Source organism: Culex quinquefasciatus, chromosome 3 (assembly GCF_015732765.1).
Source record: "Culex quinquefasciatus strain JHB chromosome 3, VPISU_Cqui_1.0_pri_paternal, whole genome shotgun sequence".
NCBI classification, from domain to species: Eukaryota; Metazoa; Arthropoda; class Insecta; order Diptera; family Culicidae; genus Culex; species Culex quinquefasciatus.
In genome coordinates this window covers 137786278-137802646 of record NC_051863.1, presented here as the reverse complement: position 1 = coordinate 137802646, position 16369 = coordinate 137786278, and the positions used below count along the sequence as shown (strand labels likewise).

Sequence of the window (16369 nt, the reverse complement as noted above, 5' to 3'; positions counted from 1 at the left end):
AAATGTTATTAAATCGCATTTTCTTAAGTAAATACCCATTGTTAATCCATTGGTAAAATCGCATACACATAACCTTTGTGAGAATAGTCACTTATTAAACACTGCTCCACAGTTTTAATACACACACAAAAATAGTTTTAACCGACAGTATTCAAACCCAGCGCTCACAGAGAGGACTGACGCCTTAGCCCACACAGCTATCAGACCGTTTAAGAATGAAAATGATTTAAAAGTCAATTTAAGCGAAAAGTCTAGTAAATTTTCCATACCGATGGACTACATAATTCGGCGTGTATACTACAGTAGTTCCATATGAAAGTTTAAAGACAAAAAAGTGCTTCTATTTGGCTTAAAATTGGGGTTCAATTGGCCCAAATAATTATACCCAGGGACATACGCCATATTGGGGTGGTTCGAAAAATTGCCATTTTCGTCAATTTTTGCAAAAAAAAAAATAACTCCGCGCCATTTCAAACGACTTTAGCTGTCTTGGACGCAAATGAAAGGTGATAAGCTTGAATTTCAAGGAAAAATAGTTTGACTTTCGATAAATCTAGCTTAACATTTGAAAAATTTAAACATTGAATACCGTTTTGATAGTATCTGGACCAAAGAAACTATGTCTGCAAATATTTTTATCGGATTCCTCGGTAAATTTTACGTAACATACACCCAAAGTTAAAGAACGAGAGGATAGTCCTCACGAAAAGAAACGTGAGGAAAGTGCTATTTTGCGAGAGTATAGTCCTCTCGCGTGTTCATTCGTTCAATGGAACAGTTCATCCTATTGAGTGGCTTATATGGACAGATGACCGCCACTTAGTCACCGAACCATGGTGGCCCATACGGCAAAGGCACGGTTCAATATGCCGAAGGTCTTGGGTTCGAGTCTCGGTGCCGGAACTTTTTTTTTTTTTTTTTTTTTTTTTTTTTTTTTTTTTTTTTATATAAAGACCGAATTGCGCACATCCAACTGGAAGTTGGAACATTCACCTACTCCATTCGGAGTTAGGCTCGGTTTGTCTTATTTTTCATATTCTGATATTCTGATTATTTCTTTTTTTATGGAGTAGGGCTACATGCCCTCTCATCTTTTCATCGATCTTTACATTTTTCATTAATACTGCAGCACGTGCCAGTGAGCCAGAGCTCCTTTAAGGCAGTGCTTAACTACTTAACAACTATTTAGGATTTTTTAAGATACATTTTTTATGTTACGGGACAGCTTGGTTTGTTCAAGTTAGTGGCTGATGGTGAGGGGTGGCGATGGGCGTTGGGCGGTGGGCGATGGGCGGTGGGCGATGGGCGGTGGGCGATGGGCGGCGATGGGTGGCGGTGGGCGACGTAGGGTGGCGGTGGGTGGCGGTGGGCGGCGGTGGCATGAAACGAAACGTAAACAGAGGCATAAGTGGTGTATCAAACATATTGGTGGATATTCTGCTTGATGATGATCGTCAAACGACGCTTGAAGGCAGCCAGGGTTGGTGATTGTTTGCATTCGCGGGATAGAGCGTTGTACAGTTTGCCTCCAAAATAGGTAAATTTTTTCCTTCCAAACTCGCTGTATGGCCGATCCAGAACAAACTCTCCTTGTTGGCGGGTGGTCCGAGACGAGACTCTGACTTGTAGCTTGAAGTTGTGGTGCTGGGTAGCGTCCGTTGAGTATTTGCGAATTTGCACCGTCGTTTGAAGCTCGTACAGTGCTTTCAATGGCAGCACCGAATCCGTCATGTCCGAGTACAGGTCAGTGGTGGGGAATAATGCTGGTTTCCGCGAGATGATTTTCAAGCAGCGGTTTTGAAGAACTTGAAGGCCACGCAGATCGGTTTTGCATGCTGAGCCCCAGTTGGCAATCAGGTACTGGATTCGTGAGTGTACCAGGGAAAAGTACAGCATCTTCATTTGTGGGTATGGAATAAACGCAGCAATTCTCCAGAAGATTCCACAAAGTGAGCTTAGCTTGCTTTTAAGGGCAGTTATATGAGGTTTCCACCCCATGGTGCTGTCAAGAATTAGACCAAGGAACGGGTAACTGGAGACTTCTTCAATCGTTTGCCCATCAACAGTCAAAGGTGGGTGGTCAGGAATTGTTCGCCTTGGTGTGTGGAAGATCATGAACTTAGTCTTCCCTAGGTTCAGGGAACTTGTTTTGAAGATGAACCCATGAGGAAAGTACTCTCGGTAATTTCGGGATTTATCCTCTCCATCCGCACACAGTACCATTTTACCACCGAATCGAGCTCATTATCCTCTCGTATGCCGATGCCCAGTTCAGGGTGTAAGTGAGGTTAATTAACAGGATATTAAGATATGATTTTATGAAAATGAAAACGAACCCCCATTCCAATTTTGAGCCAAATCGAAGCATTTTAATGTATTTTCTTAAACTTTTATATGGAACTACTGATTTGGCTGTTGCAAATATTTTTCAAAGTTTTTATATTTCAACGATTTTTGTGAGCAATAATCTGAAAACAATTTTGAATGCATTTTTAACATATTTGAGTTCGTTAAAAAACATGTTCAACTTAAGTGAATATTCGATGTAGGGTAGAGTAGTCATCAATGAGACACGGGGAACAATGATAGAATGGCTCTCACAAGTCGTAGTTTCAACCAATCAGGCTCATATTTGGGGGAAAGGTGTGGCTTTGGTTATGGACGCTCCCTTGAAAAGTTATTCATAAATGTTTGATTCTGGGGTGTAGAAGTAAATTATGGACAAAAAGTACTTTTTCGCTCGTAGGATGCCATTTACACCAACACGAATATTTCTTCAAATTTCTTTCGACGAATCCAGGACTGTCTCATTGTTCCCCACTCATTTCAGCCCATGGGTAACAATGAGACACTTCGATTTTTCTCCATTAAACTTTTCAAAATTTATGGAAATCTTTCAAAACATGAATTGGAAGTAATTTTTGGCATATTTAAAGAGTTTTAACTTCATTTAATCAAACATACAAAGTTATTTGGTATAAATATATGGATTTTACAAAATTTTAATACTTTTTAGCATAACTTTTGTTAATTAAAGTTTCATGTTTTCAAAATTGCTCTAAAATGATCAAGGCAAGTCACCTACAATGGAACAATACAAAAACATGATGTTTTACAAGAAAAGTATTGATTTTCGTAGATTGTCTCATTGCTCCTGCCAAGTGCGTCTACAATTTGACAGTCGAATAACTCTGGCTGTAGATGTCGGATCGATCTCATATTTTGGTCAATGTTAGAACACATTAAAAGAAAGAAAATGCAAAAAAAAAGCTCATTGAAATATGATGATGAAAAAATTTGAAAAATTCGTTGAAATTTGAAAACCAAAAGTGTCTCATTGATGACTACCCTACCCTAATAGTTAATTTTCTCAGTTTTTTTTTTTGTTTTTTCGTCTCGACTTATATATTTTTTAGATTAATGAGAGCAAACCAACTGTAATTCTGTATTATGCATTTTCCAACAACACGCAGAAAAATGTTTTGTAGAATCAGCCTGTACGAGGTTTGTTTCAACAAAATTTTTGTTGAATATAATCAACGCCGATTTTGCGTTGAAACAAACCCTGGTTTTTTCAATTCCACAAAAATCTTTTGTTGTTTTGAAAAAGTTGCTTTGACGTTTAGCGTTGATTCAACAAAAATCTTGATTTTCAAATCAACAAAACGTTTTGTTGATTCAAATATGCCTTATTTTTCTGCGTGAACTATTTCATAAAAATGTTGATTTTTTGGCTTACATTATTTTTTTTAAATTTTTTATATGTTTTTGTCCTTAAACATGAATAAAAAATTGGCTTCATGTTTAATATTAGTAACAAATTAATATCTAACTAATCTCTCTACAAATCTTCTTCGAGATTTTTTTTTGGAAAAAGACAACCAAGGACGCTTCTTTAAAAAAAAATATGAAAAATACTTTTTTATAACTGGAAATTTAGGAAGGTTCGTTTTATATGATTATGATAACATAATAAAATCATATTTCGGTGACTTCTTAAAGATATCAAAAATTTAAAAAAATACTGTTAAAATATAAATTTAATTGTTTTGTTTTAAAACGGTTTACTGTCAACTAAGATGGATCGGGACAGCAGTCTGAATAGGAACAACAGTTTTTAGAGCACTTAAAAACTTGAAAATTGGAAAACGAAGCACTATTTTAATTGTTCTCTATCTGTTCTGTCCGAAACTTATGGCAAATATCCTGTGGTGCAGGCTTAAAGACCTGTGCCCATTCGCCCAATGTGTTCCGCTTCGCCCCAGATGACGGTAACTAAACAAAACATTAAATGTAAATTGAAGAATTCTGTATTAGGCACGATCATTTTGGTCAAAAATCAACTCAAAATCGGCTTTATACAAAAAAGTGGCAAAATCTATCTAAATCTGGAGTACACATTGCGGATCGATTGACAGTTGTCAAAACCACGAAACCACGTGCTCTGAAATCGACGAACGAAAAGGTCGATATGTTATCATCAGTTTGACATCTGATGGTTTTGACGTTTGAGAGCTTTTTAGTTCAAATGCGAATTCGAATTAACGAACCCGCTCTGTTCCGCATGTTCTAACTGTCGGGCAATTGAAAAATATGGTATTCCCAGATTATCTGGCAACCTGCCAACCCTGGCTTCAACTTGATCAGTAATCTAAAATGCGAGTTTGTTTGCTTTAATTAATTCGAAATTATTGCACGTCTAAATAAATTTATATGTACACAAGATCCTCTGTAATTATTAAGTCAAATGTAATTACAAAAGCCGACTCGGTCCTAACCCAGCACCAAAAGGACCTAATAAAAATAATTTTATGAAAAAAAAAAATTATATGTACTTACGATCAAAACAAAACCGATGGTTTAAGGATTAACGGGAAGGCAGCGCCATATTAACTCCACGACTCGAGTTTTTGGAAACACCTGGAAAATTCCGTAACTTACGTAGTTCAGTTTTTTTAGACGCTTAATAGGTCGATAGCATGCAGTCTGTTGAGTTCAGAAATTGATTAAAGTTGAACAGAATTTGTCTATGAACTGGCGTCCCGTTTCACCTTAATCCACGGCAATGAAGACGGAGTTGGAGTCAAATTGGAAAAATTCAGAAGCGCCTCAGTCCGACTTCCTGCGTCTTTGGAAGAAAGAGTTGGTGTGTTCCATTATTCTTCAAAAAATGTGGCACCAAGTCATGTCTCTTTGTTTTACCACTAATGCAATAACCAAAAAGGTTAAAGCTGCCAGAAATAAATTAACTAACAACAACTAAGATGGCTGCTATCTACAATTTTTATGGGTTTTGTTTTGATTTAGTGTTGTAATCAGAGGTCATTCTGCGAATGGAATCATTCAAAATTTTCCACTGAAGCTCCAGAAATTTCTGAACTTATCTCTGAAAAAACATTCACACATACAAAAATACACACACACACACACCTGTTTCGATGTAAAATTTCAATCCAACACAACCATATCAACACACTTACACACTCGTTTCTAATGTACACGTCAACTCCGCATAGCGATTACCCAAGTGGAGAAATTTTCCTACTTTACGCTTGTGTATGTGCGCCATGTATGTGTGCACTCTCTACACACAAGTACCAACACACACGTTTTCTCTAGTGTTTCACTCTCTCTCCCTCTCTTCCGCGCTCTGCTGAGCAAACACCGACACCGACCCGTCTCCCCTGTTGTAGAATCGTCCAAGTTGGCGCTGCTTCACTCTCGAATGAAAACAGCAAATTATTCTCGTTCTCTTTTTTATCGATTTTCTAAATACGTACGGCGGCGGCGGCGACGGTGGCTCTCCTCTCTTGTCTCCTGCGTTGCCTCTTCTTCTGCTGCTCCCTCAAGCGAATCAAGTGTCCGGTGTTCCTGAATCAAAATGGGCAGGGTTGCCAAGCTTCCGGGTGGGCGTCTTTTGAGGTTATGTTGGTGAAATTGGTTTTCTTGGTTTTGGTTGAAATCCGGATCGAATCAATCAAACTCGATCGATTAGTTTGATGATCGTATAATTAATGTTGATAGTTTTGCGTGTTACATTATAAATCTATTAGGATTTTTGCCTTTTTAACGCATGTCAACCAAATATCTCAAATTTCCCAAAACAAAAATCCATCTGGCAACAACCCGTCAAAAACGTGAGAGCTCGTCGCAACACCCGAGCGCATAGTAGGCGCTCTCACCCGACGACGACCACACCACGCATGGCCAGCTTCGTTCGCCGATGCCGCGTTGTATTGCGTCAGTGTTTGTGGAACCGTCGCGGCCGTTCGTCGTAGCCTGCTGCTGGTGCTGCCACGAGACTTCGGCTTTTCTCCGCGTTCGGTCAGCCGCGCGCGGCCGACGAAGTGACCTGGTGTGTACAGTGTGTGTTGGTAGTCTTGCCGTGCACACCATACAAGCAGCAGCTCTCGGTGTGAGATTTCGCGGGTTTGTTTTCATCGAAGCAGGCTATCGCGTTTGCTTCTTTTCCTTTCATCGTAGTGTGCGAGTGTTGTTTTATTTCGCGATTTTCGGATTATATGACAAGCGGCAAGCGGTCGCACGTTCCGATAATTGTCACAACACACAACAGTAGGAATAATAACAACAACAACAACACAATCAAAGCAGTCAAGTGCGCGCGTGGTGAAAAAGAGAAGAAAAGAAAGAAGATTTCCTCAAAAGGTGCTGCTCCCTCCGCTCTCTCTCCCTCCTTCCGGGTTTCCCCTCTTGCTACACAGTGTGCTTTCAGGCCTCTCGTGTCGTTTGGAGTGTTTTGATTTCGCGAACGCCCGTGTGTCTCTTCCTGGTCCTGGTGTTTGTGTGTCACGGTGTGTACGGGCCCGGTTTTCTTGGTGCCGCTCTCTCGATTTTATTAGGCATTCATTAAGTTTTATGTTTCGCGATTAATTTTAATTTAATTAGGCTCAAAGACAGCAAACTTTGGGCAACATGCTGTCAAAACAGCAGATTATCGGCAGACTTTTTACCAAAGACACCAACCATCTGGTTTGTTTAGCATTGCAAAGACACCGTCTATTGTTTGTTTTGACAGTTAGACTATAGCTCAGTATCCAAGAAAGATCCAACGCTAATCCATATCTTCAACGTTTCTTTCCCTTTTGCAGTCCAACACGATGCAATTAGCACTACTAATGGATACTGCTAGCAATCGGAGCAGAAGAAACCGTCAACAAGTCAACAGAAATTAACACCCAACTCGAAGATCTGTGCGCCGGCGCGCACACAACAGTGAACCAAGAGAGTCTAACAAAACAAAAACAAAGCACACAACCGCCTAAAGTTCCGGTAAAGAAACACGTGACGCGATGACGACCGCCGCTTCTGCACCGCTGCATAGCAACACGGCGGTGGCCACGACGGCTGCGGTGGCGGCCACGACACAGGTGGCCGCCACCCAGACCCGGAGCAACCGGCGCAAGGTGAAGGACTTTAACGACAGCATCACCTGCACGCTGTGCAGCGGCTACCTGATCGAGGCTACCACCGTCAACGACTGCCTGCACACTTGTGAGTATACCGAATGTCTTGAACTTCTCTAGAATCACAATTCTTATTAAAACTAGAGCGATAACTAACCGGGAATGTTCTGTATTGACGTTACAACTCATATCTAGGCAGGATGTCAATGTCCAATTTGCTTCCGTACTCATTTGGCATTCATAAGAATCACTTCTGTTTATTTATAAAGCACTGATATCAATGAAAGATATATTCTTAGCATTGCACCATAGGCGTTGAGATTCCAACAACCCCGCCCAGCAGCAAATAACGCGCAATATGCATTCAGTTGTGATTCAGCAAACTGCTTCGATATCTCGAAAATTTTGAGCACTCAATTGGTAACAAAAACAAGTCCGTTTACGTTGAATGCATTTCGTCAGTAGACGAAAATGAGATAACCGCCGTGATTCAGGCGAAAGTTGAATCATCAGTCGTTTGTGAAATAAGTTTCTTTGGTATAATTTGAATCAGTAACACTGCTTAAATATGATGCATGGATCAGGCCCGTATCCAGGATTCTTCAATGGGGGGTGTTTTCCCCCATAAGGCGTTAGGGGTGTATGTGTGCTATAGGAAGGGCGTATACAGTCAACAAATGCGTACCAAACAAAAACGTGAAATTTGCTTTATATATTGTAGCAGTAATGCTAAAAAAAAATATCTAAACATCAATAAGTTCATGAAAATATTGTTATTCTTGCATATATTATTGATGTGATATATGTGATAGAAAATATTGAAATAACGTTATTGAATCCTTGATAGTTTAGATTGTTTTGTTTTCAATTAATTTTTTTCTCGTCAGTAATTTGTTGTGCCCCTTAATTTTTCGGGAAAATTTTAAAGGAGGGCATTTTTTTAATCAATACACAGCTTAAGCCAGATTGGTAACGAACTCGAGCATCTCAAGTCAAATCAATTCAAAATGGAAATTAACTCGTATTATCTATGCGTTTTGGTTTTCACCGTTTTTTTTATTTTTCAAACATATCAGCTTATAGTTTGTGTTTTAAGGAACAAGTATGCCCAAGACATCAGCGAGATTTGCTTTGGCACAAATAATAATCCTTTAGTTTGATTTTAGTTTGAAAAAAAATATAAGGCGATGTAGACTGCCCATAATTGAAAATTCGGCTATTATGCCAAATCAAGTATTCCGAGAAAAACGCGTTTTAGTGTTTGTCACAAAATCTCCGTCAAGGCAATTTCCCATAAGAGTGGCATATTAGCCGTTTGGTTTTTCGCATCGGCAGCCAAGTCTAAACACTATTTCAGTGAAATTCAAGTTCCAGGAGATGCGTTGGAACATCCTTTACCACTTGGTGCTAATATCTCGTTTTTGCCAAAAGTGGATATTAGCCGTTTTTTCAATGGTGGGCAGTAGACGTATCTCTTCGATGTTTTCAGCAAAGTTGTTCTTTAAAACCCAAACTATAAGCTCATCAAGTTTTTGGGAAATCAAAATCAACAAAAAGTTTTCGTACCAAACTTACCAGATTTCTAGCTTTCTTTGAAAGAACACAAACATCAAAGCTGACGGATATTTTTTTCTTGTCAAATGTAACATACCAACCAACAACTTTTTTTTTTCAATCCTCGGTCATATCACACAATAACATTTTTAAACATTTTCGAATCAATCTCATTTCAGAGAACAGTTTGTAGATAAAAAAGATAATATCGTCAAAAAAACATTGATTTGTCCGTACAAGTTTCCATAGAAGTTTGACAGCTGCCCATACAATTGCTTGCGAGGCCATTTCACGCCACTCGAAATTGACTTTTTCTGAACATGCCTAAAATTTAGTGGAGCTGTTTATCCTATCGAAACATGCAAAATCCCTTCGTTTTGGCACCGCCCCAAAGTTTTACGATTTTCATCTATTTTTTTTTTTAAATTAGTTTTCAAATAGCCATGTCGTGGATACAAAAAGCAAAAATCGACTGCTTTTTTAAAAAAAACGCTGAATTATATGGCGTCATCAAATTGTTTATTCGAATCGAACTTTACTTGTTAGGGCAAGTTGAAATCTCTGGAGAATTTAAAATGTATAAGCTTAAAGTAGCAGAATTTACCTACATCCATCCTTGCATCATTTATTCTAATTGCTCAAAATAATGCCATGTTTGATATTAATCAAAATGATGACGCTGAATTGAATCAGCGTCAAGTTTCTTTTAAAAATTGCAGTCGAATATTGCTCTATCATTTTTTCCAAAATATTTGACAATGTTTTTTTTAGTTGGCGAAAATCGTAAAACTTTGGGGCAGTGCCAAAAAATAGATTTTTTTCATGTTTCGAAATGATAAACAGTTTCGCCAAATTTCAGCAGGATCAGAAAAGTAGATTTCGAATTTGTACTTTTTTGTTTCCAGTTGGGGAGAAATGACCCTATATAAAAAAAACTTTGGCGTACATAGTCAAAGTTGGATTTGGATCTGGCTGATAACGATCTAAGTATTTTACTAACAAAATCCAGGAGGGGCCTATCCAGTTAGTCAAAGGCTTTAAAATAAAAATAGCTGGCCGATTTTAGTGCGATTTCGATTTTTCGAGATTTTAATGAGGCCTTATTAAGCTAAACTTCAGTTTTTTTTCAAGACGTCAATGATCATAGTATTGAGGGAGCGGCCGTGGCTGACTGGTTACGGTGTTCGCTTTGTAAGCGAATGGTTCTGGGTTCGATTCCCATCTGCTCCCAACGAGAAAGTTAAGAACACATAAATTTGAACTGATGAATATGAACGAAAAATCAAAGTCGCTCGAGGCGGGGTTCGATCCTCCGTCCTTTGGATTGGTAAGCAAAAATGCTAACCACTAGGCCATGACGACTTGGTGAGCATAGACTGGAATTAGGAATACTGTTACAGAGAGCGAGTTGTGGCGCTATAACCACGGCAAATAGTGTCCAGGGCATCCGTGGAAATACAATGTCCCATCCCAGAGGGTCCCGGAGTACCAAACCTTCTTAGCATGGTGCTCCCAATGAATACAACCAAAATCTCGGAGCGTATGGTGGTGTGTCCCCACGCTTCTTCCTCCCCTGTCGATTCAGAATTGTGTTGTTGTTCGAATACTCAGTGCTCAAACTCAACCCAATTACGAGTCATCTCTGCGATATGGCTTTACGCAGTAGGCCTGGCCGCTTTAACGCTTGTGATGTTTCAATGCATTCTAATGCAATGGCGCACTACACTGCCCACCATTGAAAAAACGGCTAATATCCACTTTTGGCAAAAACGAGATATTAGCACTAGGTGGTAGAGGATGTCCAACGCATCTTCTGGAACTTGAATTTCACTAAAATAGTGTTTAGATTTGGCTGCCGATGCGGAAAACCAAACGGCTATTATGCCACTCTTATGGAAAATTGCCTTGACGGAGATTTTGTGACAAACACTAAAACGCGTTTTTCTCGGAATATTTGATTTGGCATAATAGCCGAATTTTCAATTATGGGCAGTACAAATGTTAATAAATGACAAGAAGAGTGCTAGGCGTCATCTAACCTAAGGATCCCTTCAAAAGATTGGCTGCGCTAGGGTCTGATTAGATTAGATTAGATTAGAAGACGTCAATGATCATAGTATTTTTTTTAAATAATTCTTATGAAGGCGTATTAAGCGAGAGTTAAGTTTTTTTTAAGGCGTCAGCGATCAAAGCTTTTTGCCTTTCTTACAAAAGAAAGGTTTAAGGTTTGCTTTTGGAAAAACGCTTTTCTCAGAAATCTTAAAAAAATCGTGCACGGCGAGGGATCGTCTCAGAAAAAAAATTCTATGTCTAGTTTGAAGGTTAGGATGCGCTCTTTCGATTGAATTTTGGCCCGAAACCCGGAGCTCAAAGTCTGATTTTTGAGAGCTCTTTTTTTGAAATACATGAGCGATGTCTGTATCCGCTCTTAAAAATTTGTGTCTTCCATCACTGGAAAACCGCTCGTAAAACCCACAATTTTTATATTTCAGATTTGTAGCCGTGGGGTCGGAGACGAACATTTTATTTTTCGATTTACAATTTTCGACCAGTAAATGTGGTCAAAGCCATTTTTAGAGGTATTTTTTGGACTATTTTACAGATAACACTATACATTAAAAGAATTCAGTTTCAAACAAAAATCCATTCGAAAACATGCGCCATAAACTGCTTAGGCCCAAAATTTGAAGCTTTTCCAAAATGTATTTCCAGAGATATAGCCATATTTGTGTTTTTAGTCTTATTTTTACCCTATTTTTCCTATTACATTTTTGGTTTTATACGTAATCATAATCTGAACATCAAATTTGAAGTCCCGGCTCGTTCTCGCTCAAAAGATCGACAAGTCGTCAAGTCAAAGCATAAACGCCAGCACATTTACGCTTGCGCGTTTTACGCTGGGCGTGAAGGTGTTCTTTCTGGCTTCTCATAATAGATCGACAAAGTGAATACATATTTTTTTTAAGTTAATCATAGACTAACATTAAAGACTGAGTAATCTATATTTTTTTCTAATAATGTCAATCAAATAAGTTTTTCTTAATTAAATATAATTAGGACCCATAATGTACCTCTGAAAAAAAATGCATTCGAGGTTTAGTCTAAAAAGATTCGAAGCTTTAGGCCAAATTCTCACTGGGTGGTATCATTATGTTTCTGAAAACTTAATTGCACCAATATATTTTTCGGTGATATTAAATCGGGTTTTTTTTATATTTTCTTGAGGGCGTATTTAGTGACAGTTGAATTTTTTTCAAACCGTCATCGATCATAGTTTTTTTGAAATAAATTCTTGAGGGTGTATTTAGTGAAAAATAAATTTCAAGGCGTCAGCGATCAAAGTTTTTTTTTCTAAATAATTTTCATGAAGGCGTATTAAACGAGAGTTAAGTTTTTTTTTTTCAAGGCGTGAGCGATCAAAGCTTTTTGATATTTTCTTGAGGGCGTATTTAGTGACAATTGATTTTTTTTTCCAAGCCGTTAGCGATCAAAGTTTTTTTTTAAATAATTTATTGAGGGCGTATTTAGTGGAAGTTTTTTTGCAAGACGTCAACGATCAAAGTTTTTTTTTAATTTTTTTAATGAAGGCGTATTAAGCGAGAGTTTGGTATTTTTTAATGCGTCAGCGATCAAAGCTTTTTCTTATATTTTCTTGAGGGCGTATTTAGTGACAATTGATTTTTTTTCAAGGCGTCAACGATCAAAGTTTTTTTTTAAATATTTTCTTGAGGGCGTATTTAGTGGAAGTTTTTTTTGCAAGACGTCAACGATCAAAGTTTTTTTTTATAATTTCTTGAGGGCATATTCAGTGAAAGTTTTTTTTTTCAAGACGTCAACGATCAAAGTTTTTTTTTATTATTTTAATGAAGGCGTATTAAGCCAGAGTTTAGTTTTTTTCAAGGCGTCAACGATCAAAGCTTTTTTTTATATATTTTCTTGAGGGCTATTTAGTTACAGTTGATATTTTTTCAAGGCGTCAACGATCAAAGCTTTTTTTTGAAATATTTTCTTGAGGGCGTATTTAGTGGAAGTTTTTTTTGCAATACGTCAACGATCAAAGTTTTTTTTATGTTTTTTTTGAGGGCGTATTTAATGGAAGTTTTTATGCAAGACGTCAACGATCAAAGTTTTTTTTTAATAATATCTTGAGGGCGTATTTAGTGAAAGTTTTTTTTTAAGGCTTCAACGATCAATGTTTTTTTTAAATAATTTTTATAAAGGCGTATTATGCTAGAGTTCAGTTTATTTTTCAAGGCGTCAGCGATCAAAGCTTTTTTTTATATTTTCTTGAGGGCGTATTTAGTGAAAGTTGATTTTTTTTTCAAGCCGTCAACGATCAAAGTTTTTTTTTATATTTTCTTGAGGGCGTATTTAGTGCTAGTTTTTTTTGCAAGGCGTCAACGATCAAAGTTTTTTTTAATAATTTCTTGAGGGCGTATTTAGGGAAAAAAAATCAAGGCGTCAACGATCAAAGTTTTTTTTTTATTATTTTAATAAAGGCGTATTAAGCGAGAGTTTGATTTTTTTCAAGGCGTCAACGATCAAAGTTTTTTTTTTAAATTATTTTAATGAAGGCGTATTAAGCGAGAGTTTATTTTTTTTCAAGGCGTCAGCGATGAAAGCTTTATCAAGGGCGTATTTAGCGAAAAAAAATTCAAGGCGTCAACGATCAAAGTTTTTTTTAATAATTTTTAGGAAGGCGTATTAAGCGAGATTTTAGTTTTTTTTTTTTTTCAAGGCGTCAGCGATCAAAGTTTTTTTTTAATTTTTTGGGGGCGTATTTAATGACAGTTCAATTTTTTTTCAAGCCGTCAACGATCAAAGTTTTTTTTTCTAAAATAATGTATTGAGGGCGTATTTAGTGAAAAAAGATTTTCAAGACGTCAACGATCAAAGTTTTTTTTTAATTATTTTAATGAAGGCGTAGTAAGCCAGAGTTTAGTTTTTTTCAAGGCGTCAGCGATCAAAGCTTTTTTATATATTTTCTCGAGGGCGTATTTAGTGACAGTTGAATTTTTTTCAAGCCGTCAACGATCAAATTTTTTTTAAATAATTTCTTGAGGGCGTATTTAGTGAAAGTTTTTTTTCAAGGCGTCAACGATCAAAGTTTTTTTTAATTATTTTAATGAAGGCGTATTAAGCCAGAGTTTAGTTTTTTTCAAGGCGTCAACGATCAAAGCTTTTTTATATATTTTCTTGAGGGCGTATTTAGTGACAGTTGAATTGTTTTCAAGGCGTCAACGATCAAAGTTTTTTAAATATTTTTTTGAGGGCGTATTTAGTGGAAGTTTTTATGCAAGACGTCAACGATCAAAGTTTTTTTTAATAATTTCTTGAGGGCGTATTTAGTGAAAAAAAATTTCAAGGCATCAACGATCAAAGTTTTTTTTTAAATAATTTTTATGAAGGCGTATTATGCAAGAGTTTAGTTTTTTTTTCAAGGCGTCAGCGATCAAAGCTTTTTTATATTTTCTTGAGGGCGTATTTAGTGACAGTTGAATTGTTTTCAAGGCGTCAACGATCAAAGTTTTTTAAATTATTTTTTGAGGGCGTATTTAGTGGAAGTTTTTATGCAAGACGGCAACGATCAAAGTTTTTTTTTAATAATTTCTTGAGGGCGTATTTAGTGCAAAAAAATTTCAAGGCGGCAACGATCAAAGTTTTTTTTAAAATAATTTTTATGAAGGCGTATTATGCAAGAGTTTAGTTTTTTTTTTCAAGGCGTCAGCGATCAAAGCTTTTTTTATATTTTCTTGAGGGCGTATTTAGTGACAGTTGAATTTTTTGTCAAGCCGTCAACGATCAATGTTTTTTTTAATATTTTCTTGAGGGCGTATTTAGTGCAAGTTTTTTTGCAAGGCGTCAACGATCAAAGTTTTTTTTTATAATTTCTTGAGGGCGTATTTAGTGAAAACGTGCAGTGCTTCTGAGGACGCGCAGTCCTGTTTTTTCGTGATAATTTTCGTCTCTTTTGTGTCGCTCTTTGTGTGCATGGGGTGATTGGGCATAATAATTGAATAATGCCATCAAAAGTGCAGTGCTTCTGAGGACGCGCAGTCCTGTTTTTTCGTGATAATTTTCGTCTCTTTTGTGTCGCTCTTTGTGTGCATGGGGTGATTGGGCATAATAATTGAATAATGCCATCAAAAGTGCAGTGCTTCTGAGGACGCGCAGTCCTGTTTTTTCGTGATAATTTTCGTCTCTTTTGTGTCGCTCTTTGTGTGCATGGGGTGATTGGGCATAATAATTGAATAATGCCATCAAACGTGCAGTGCTTCTGAGGACGCGCAGTCCTGTTTTTTCGTGATAATTTTCGTCTCTTTTGTGTCGCTCTTTGTGTGCATGGGGTGATTGGGCATAATAATTGAATAATGCCATCAAACGTGCAGTGCTTCTGAGGACGCGCAGTCCTGTTTTTTCGTGATAATTTTCGTCTCTTTTGTGTCGCTCTTTGTGTGCATAGGGGGATGGCGTCGCTATTTTTAGACCACATTTTCCACTTTTGCTCATCGAAACCGACTACTTTATCGACTTCATTTTGCTGGGCGAGATAGGACGCCGTCTATTTTTAGACGATGACTCAGCACTTTTACACTCTTGCGCTTAAAAAAAACAGGTGGCAGCACGATGTAACGCCACGTCCCTATGGGGTGATTGGGCATAATAATTGAATAATGCCATCAAAAGTGCAGTGCTTCTGAGGACGCGCAGTCCTGTTTTTTCGTGATAATTTTCGTCTCTTTTGTGTCGCTCTTTGTGTGCATGGGGTGATTGGGCATAATAATTGAATAATGCCATCAAACGTGCAGTGCTTCTGAGGACGCGCAGTCCTGTTTTTCGTGATAATTTTCGTCTCTTTTGTGTCGCTCTTTGTGTGCATGGGGTGATTGGGCATAATAATTGAATAATGCCATCAAACGTGCAGTGCTTCTGAGGACGCGCAGTCCTGTTTTTTCGTGATAATTTTCGTCTCTTTTGTGTCGCTCTTTGTGTGCATGGGGTGATTGGGCATAATAATTGAATAATGCCATCAAACGTGCAGTGCTTCTGAGGACGCGCAGTCCTGTTTTTCGTGATAATTTTCGTCTCTTTTGTGTCGCTCTTTGTGTGCATGGGGTGATTGGGCATAATAATTGAATAATGCCATCAAACGTGCAGTGCTTCTGAGGACGCGCAGTCCTGTTTTTTCGTGATAATTTTCGTCTCTTTTGTGTCGCTCTTTGTGTGCATGGGGTGATTGGGCATAATAATTGAATAATGCCATCAAACGTGCAGTGCTTCTGGGGACGCGCAGTCCTGTTTTTTCGTGATAATTTTCGTCTCTTTTGTGTCGCTCTCTGTGTGCATGGGGTGATTGGGCATAATAATTGAATAATGCCATCAAAAGTGCA

At 37.7% G+C, this 16369-nt stretch overlaps 1 protein-coding gene across 5 annotated transcripts in view; it reads left to right on the top strand.

Moving 5' to 3' along the window:
* Positions 1 to 16369, top strand: part of LOC6048531 (protein suppressor 2 of zeste) — a 95771-nt gene that overhangs the window by 34525 nt on the left and 44877 nt on the right. Inside the window, exons 1-2 of one of the 5 annotated variants that reach the window (XM_038262601.1) lie at positions 6257 to 6355; positions 7110 to 7512. In XM_038262601.1, coding sequence (XP_038118529.1) covers positions 7311 to 7512 — 202 coding nt within the window. In that variant the 5' untranslated portion in view covers positions 6257 to 6355; positions 7110 to 7310. Of the gene's footprint in view, positions 1 to 6256; positions 6813 to 7109; positions 7513 to 16369 lie in introns of those variants that run through there. The other 4 variants (XM_038262600.1, XM_038262598.1, XM_038262596.1 and 1 more) reach the window with 4 other exon arrangements.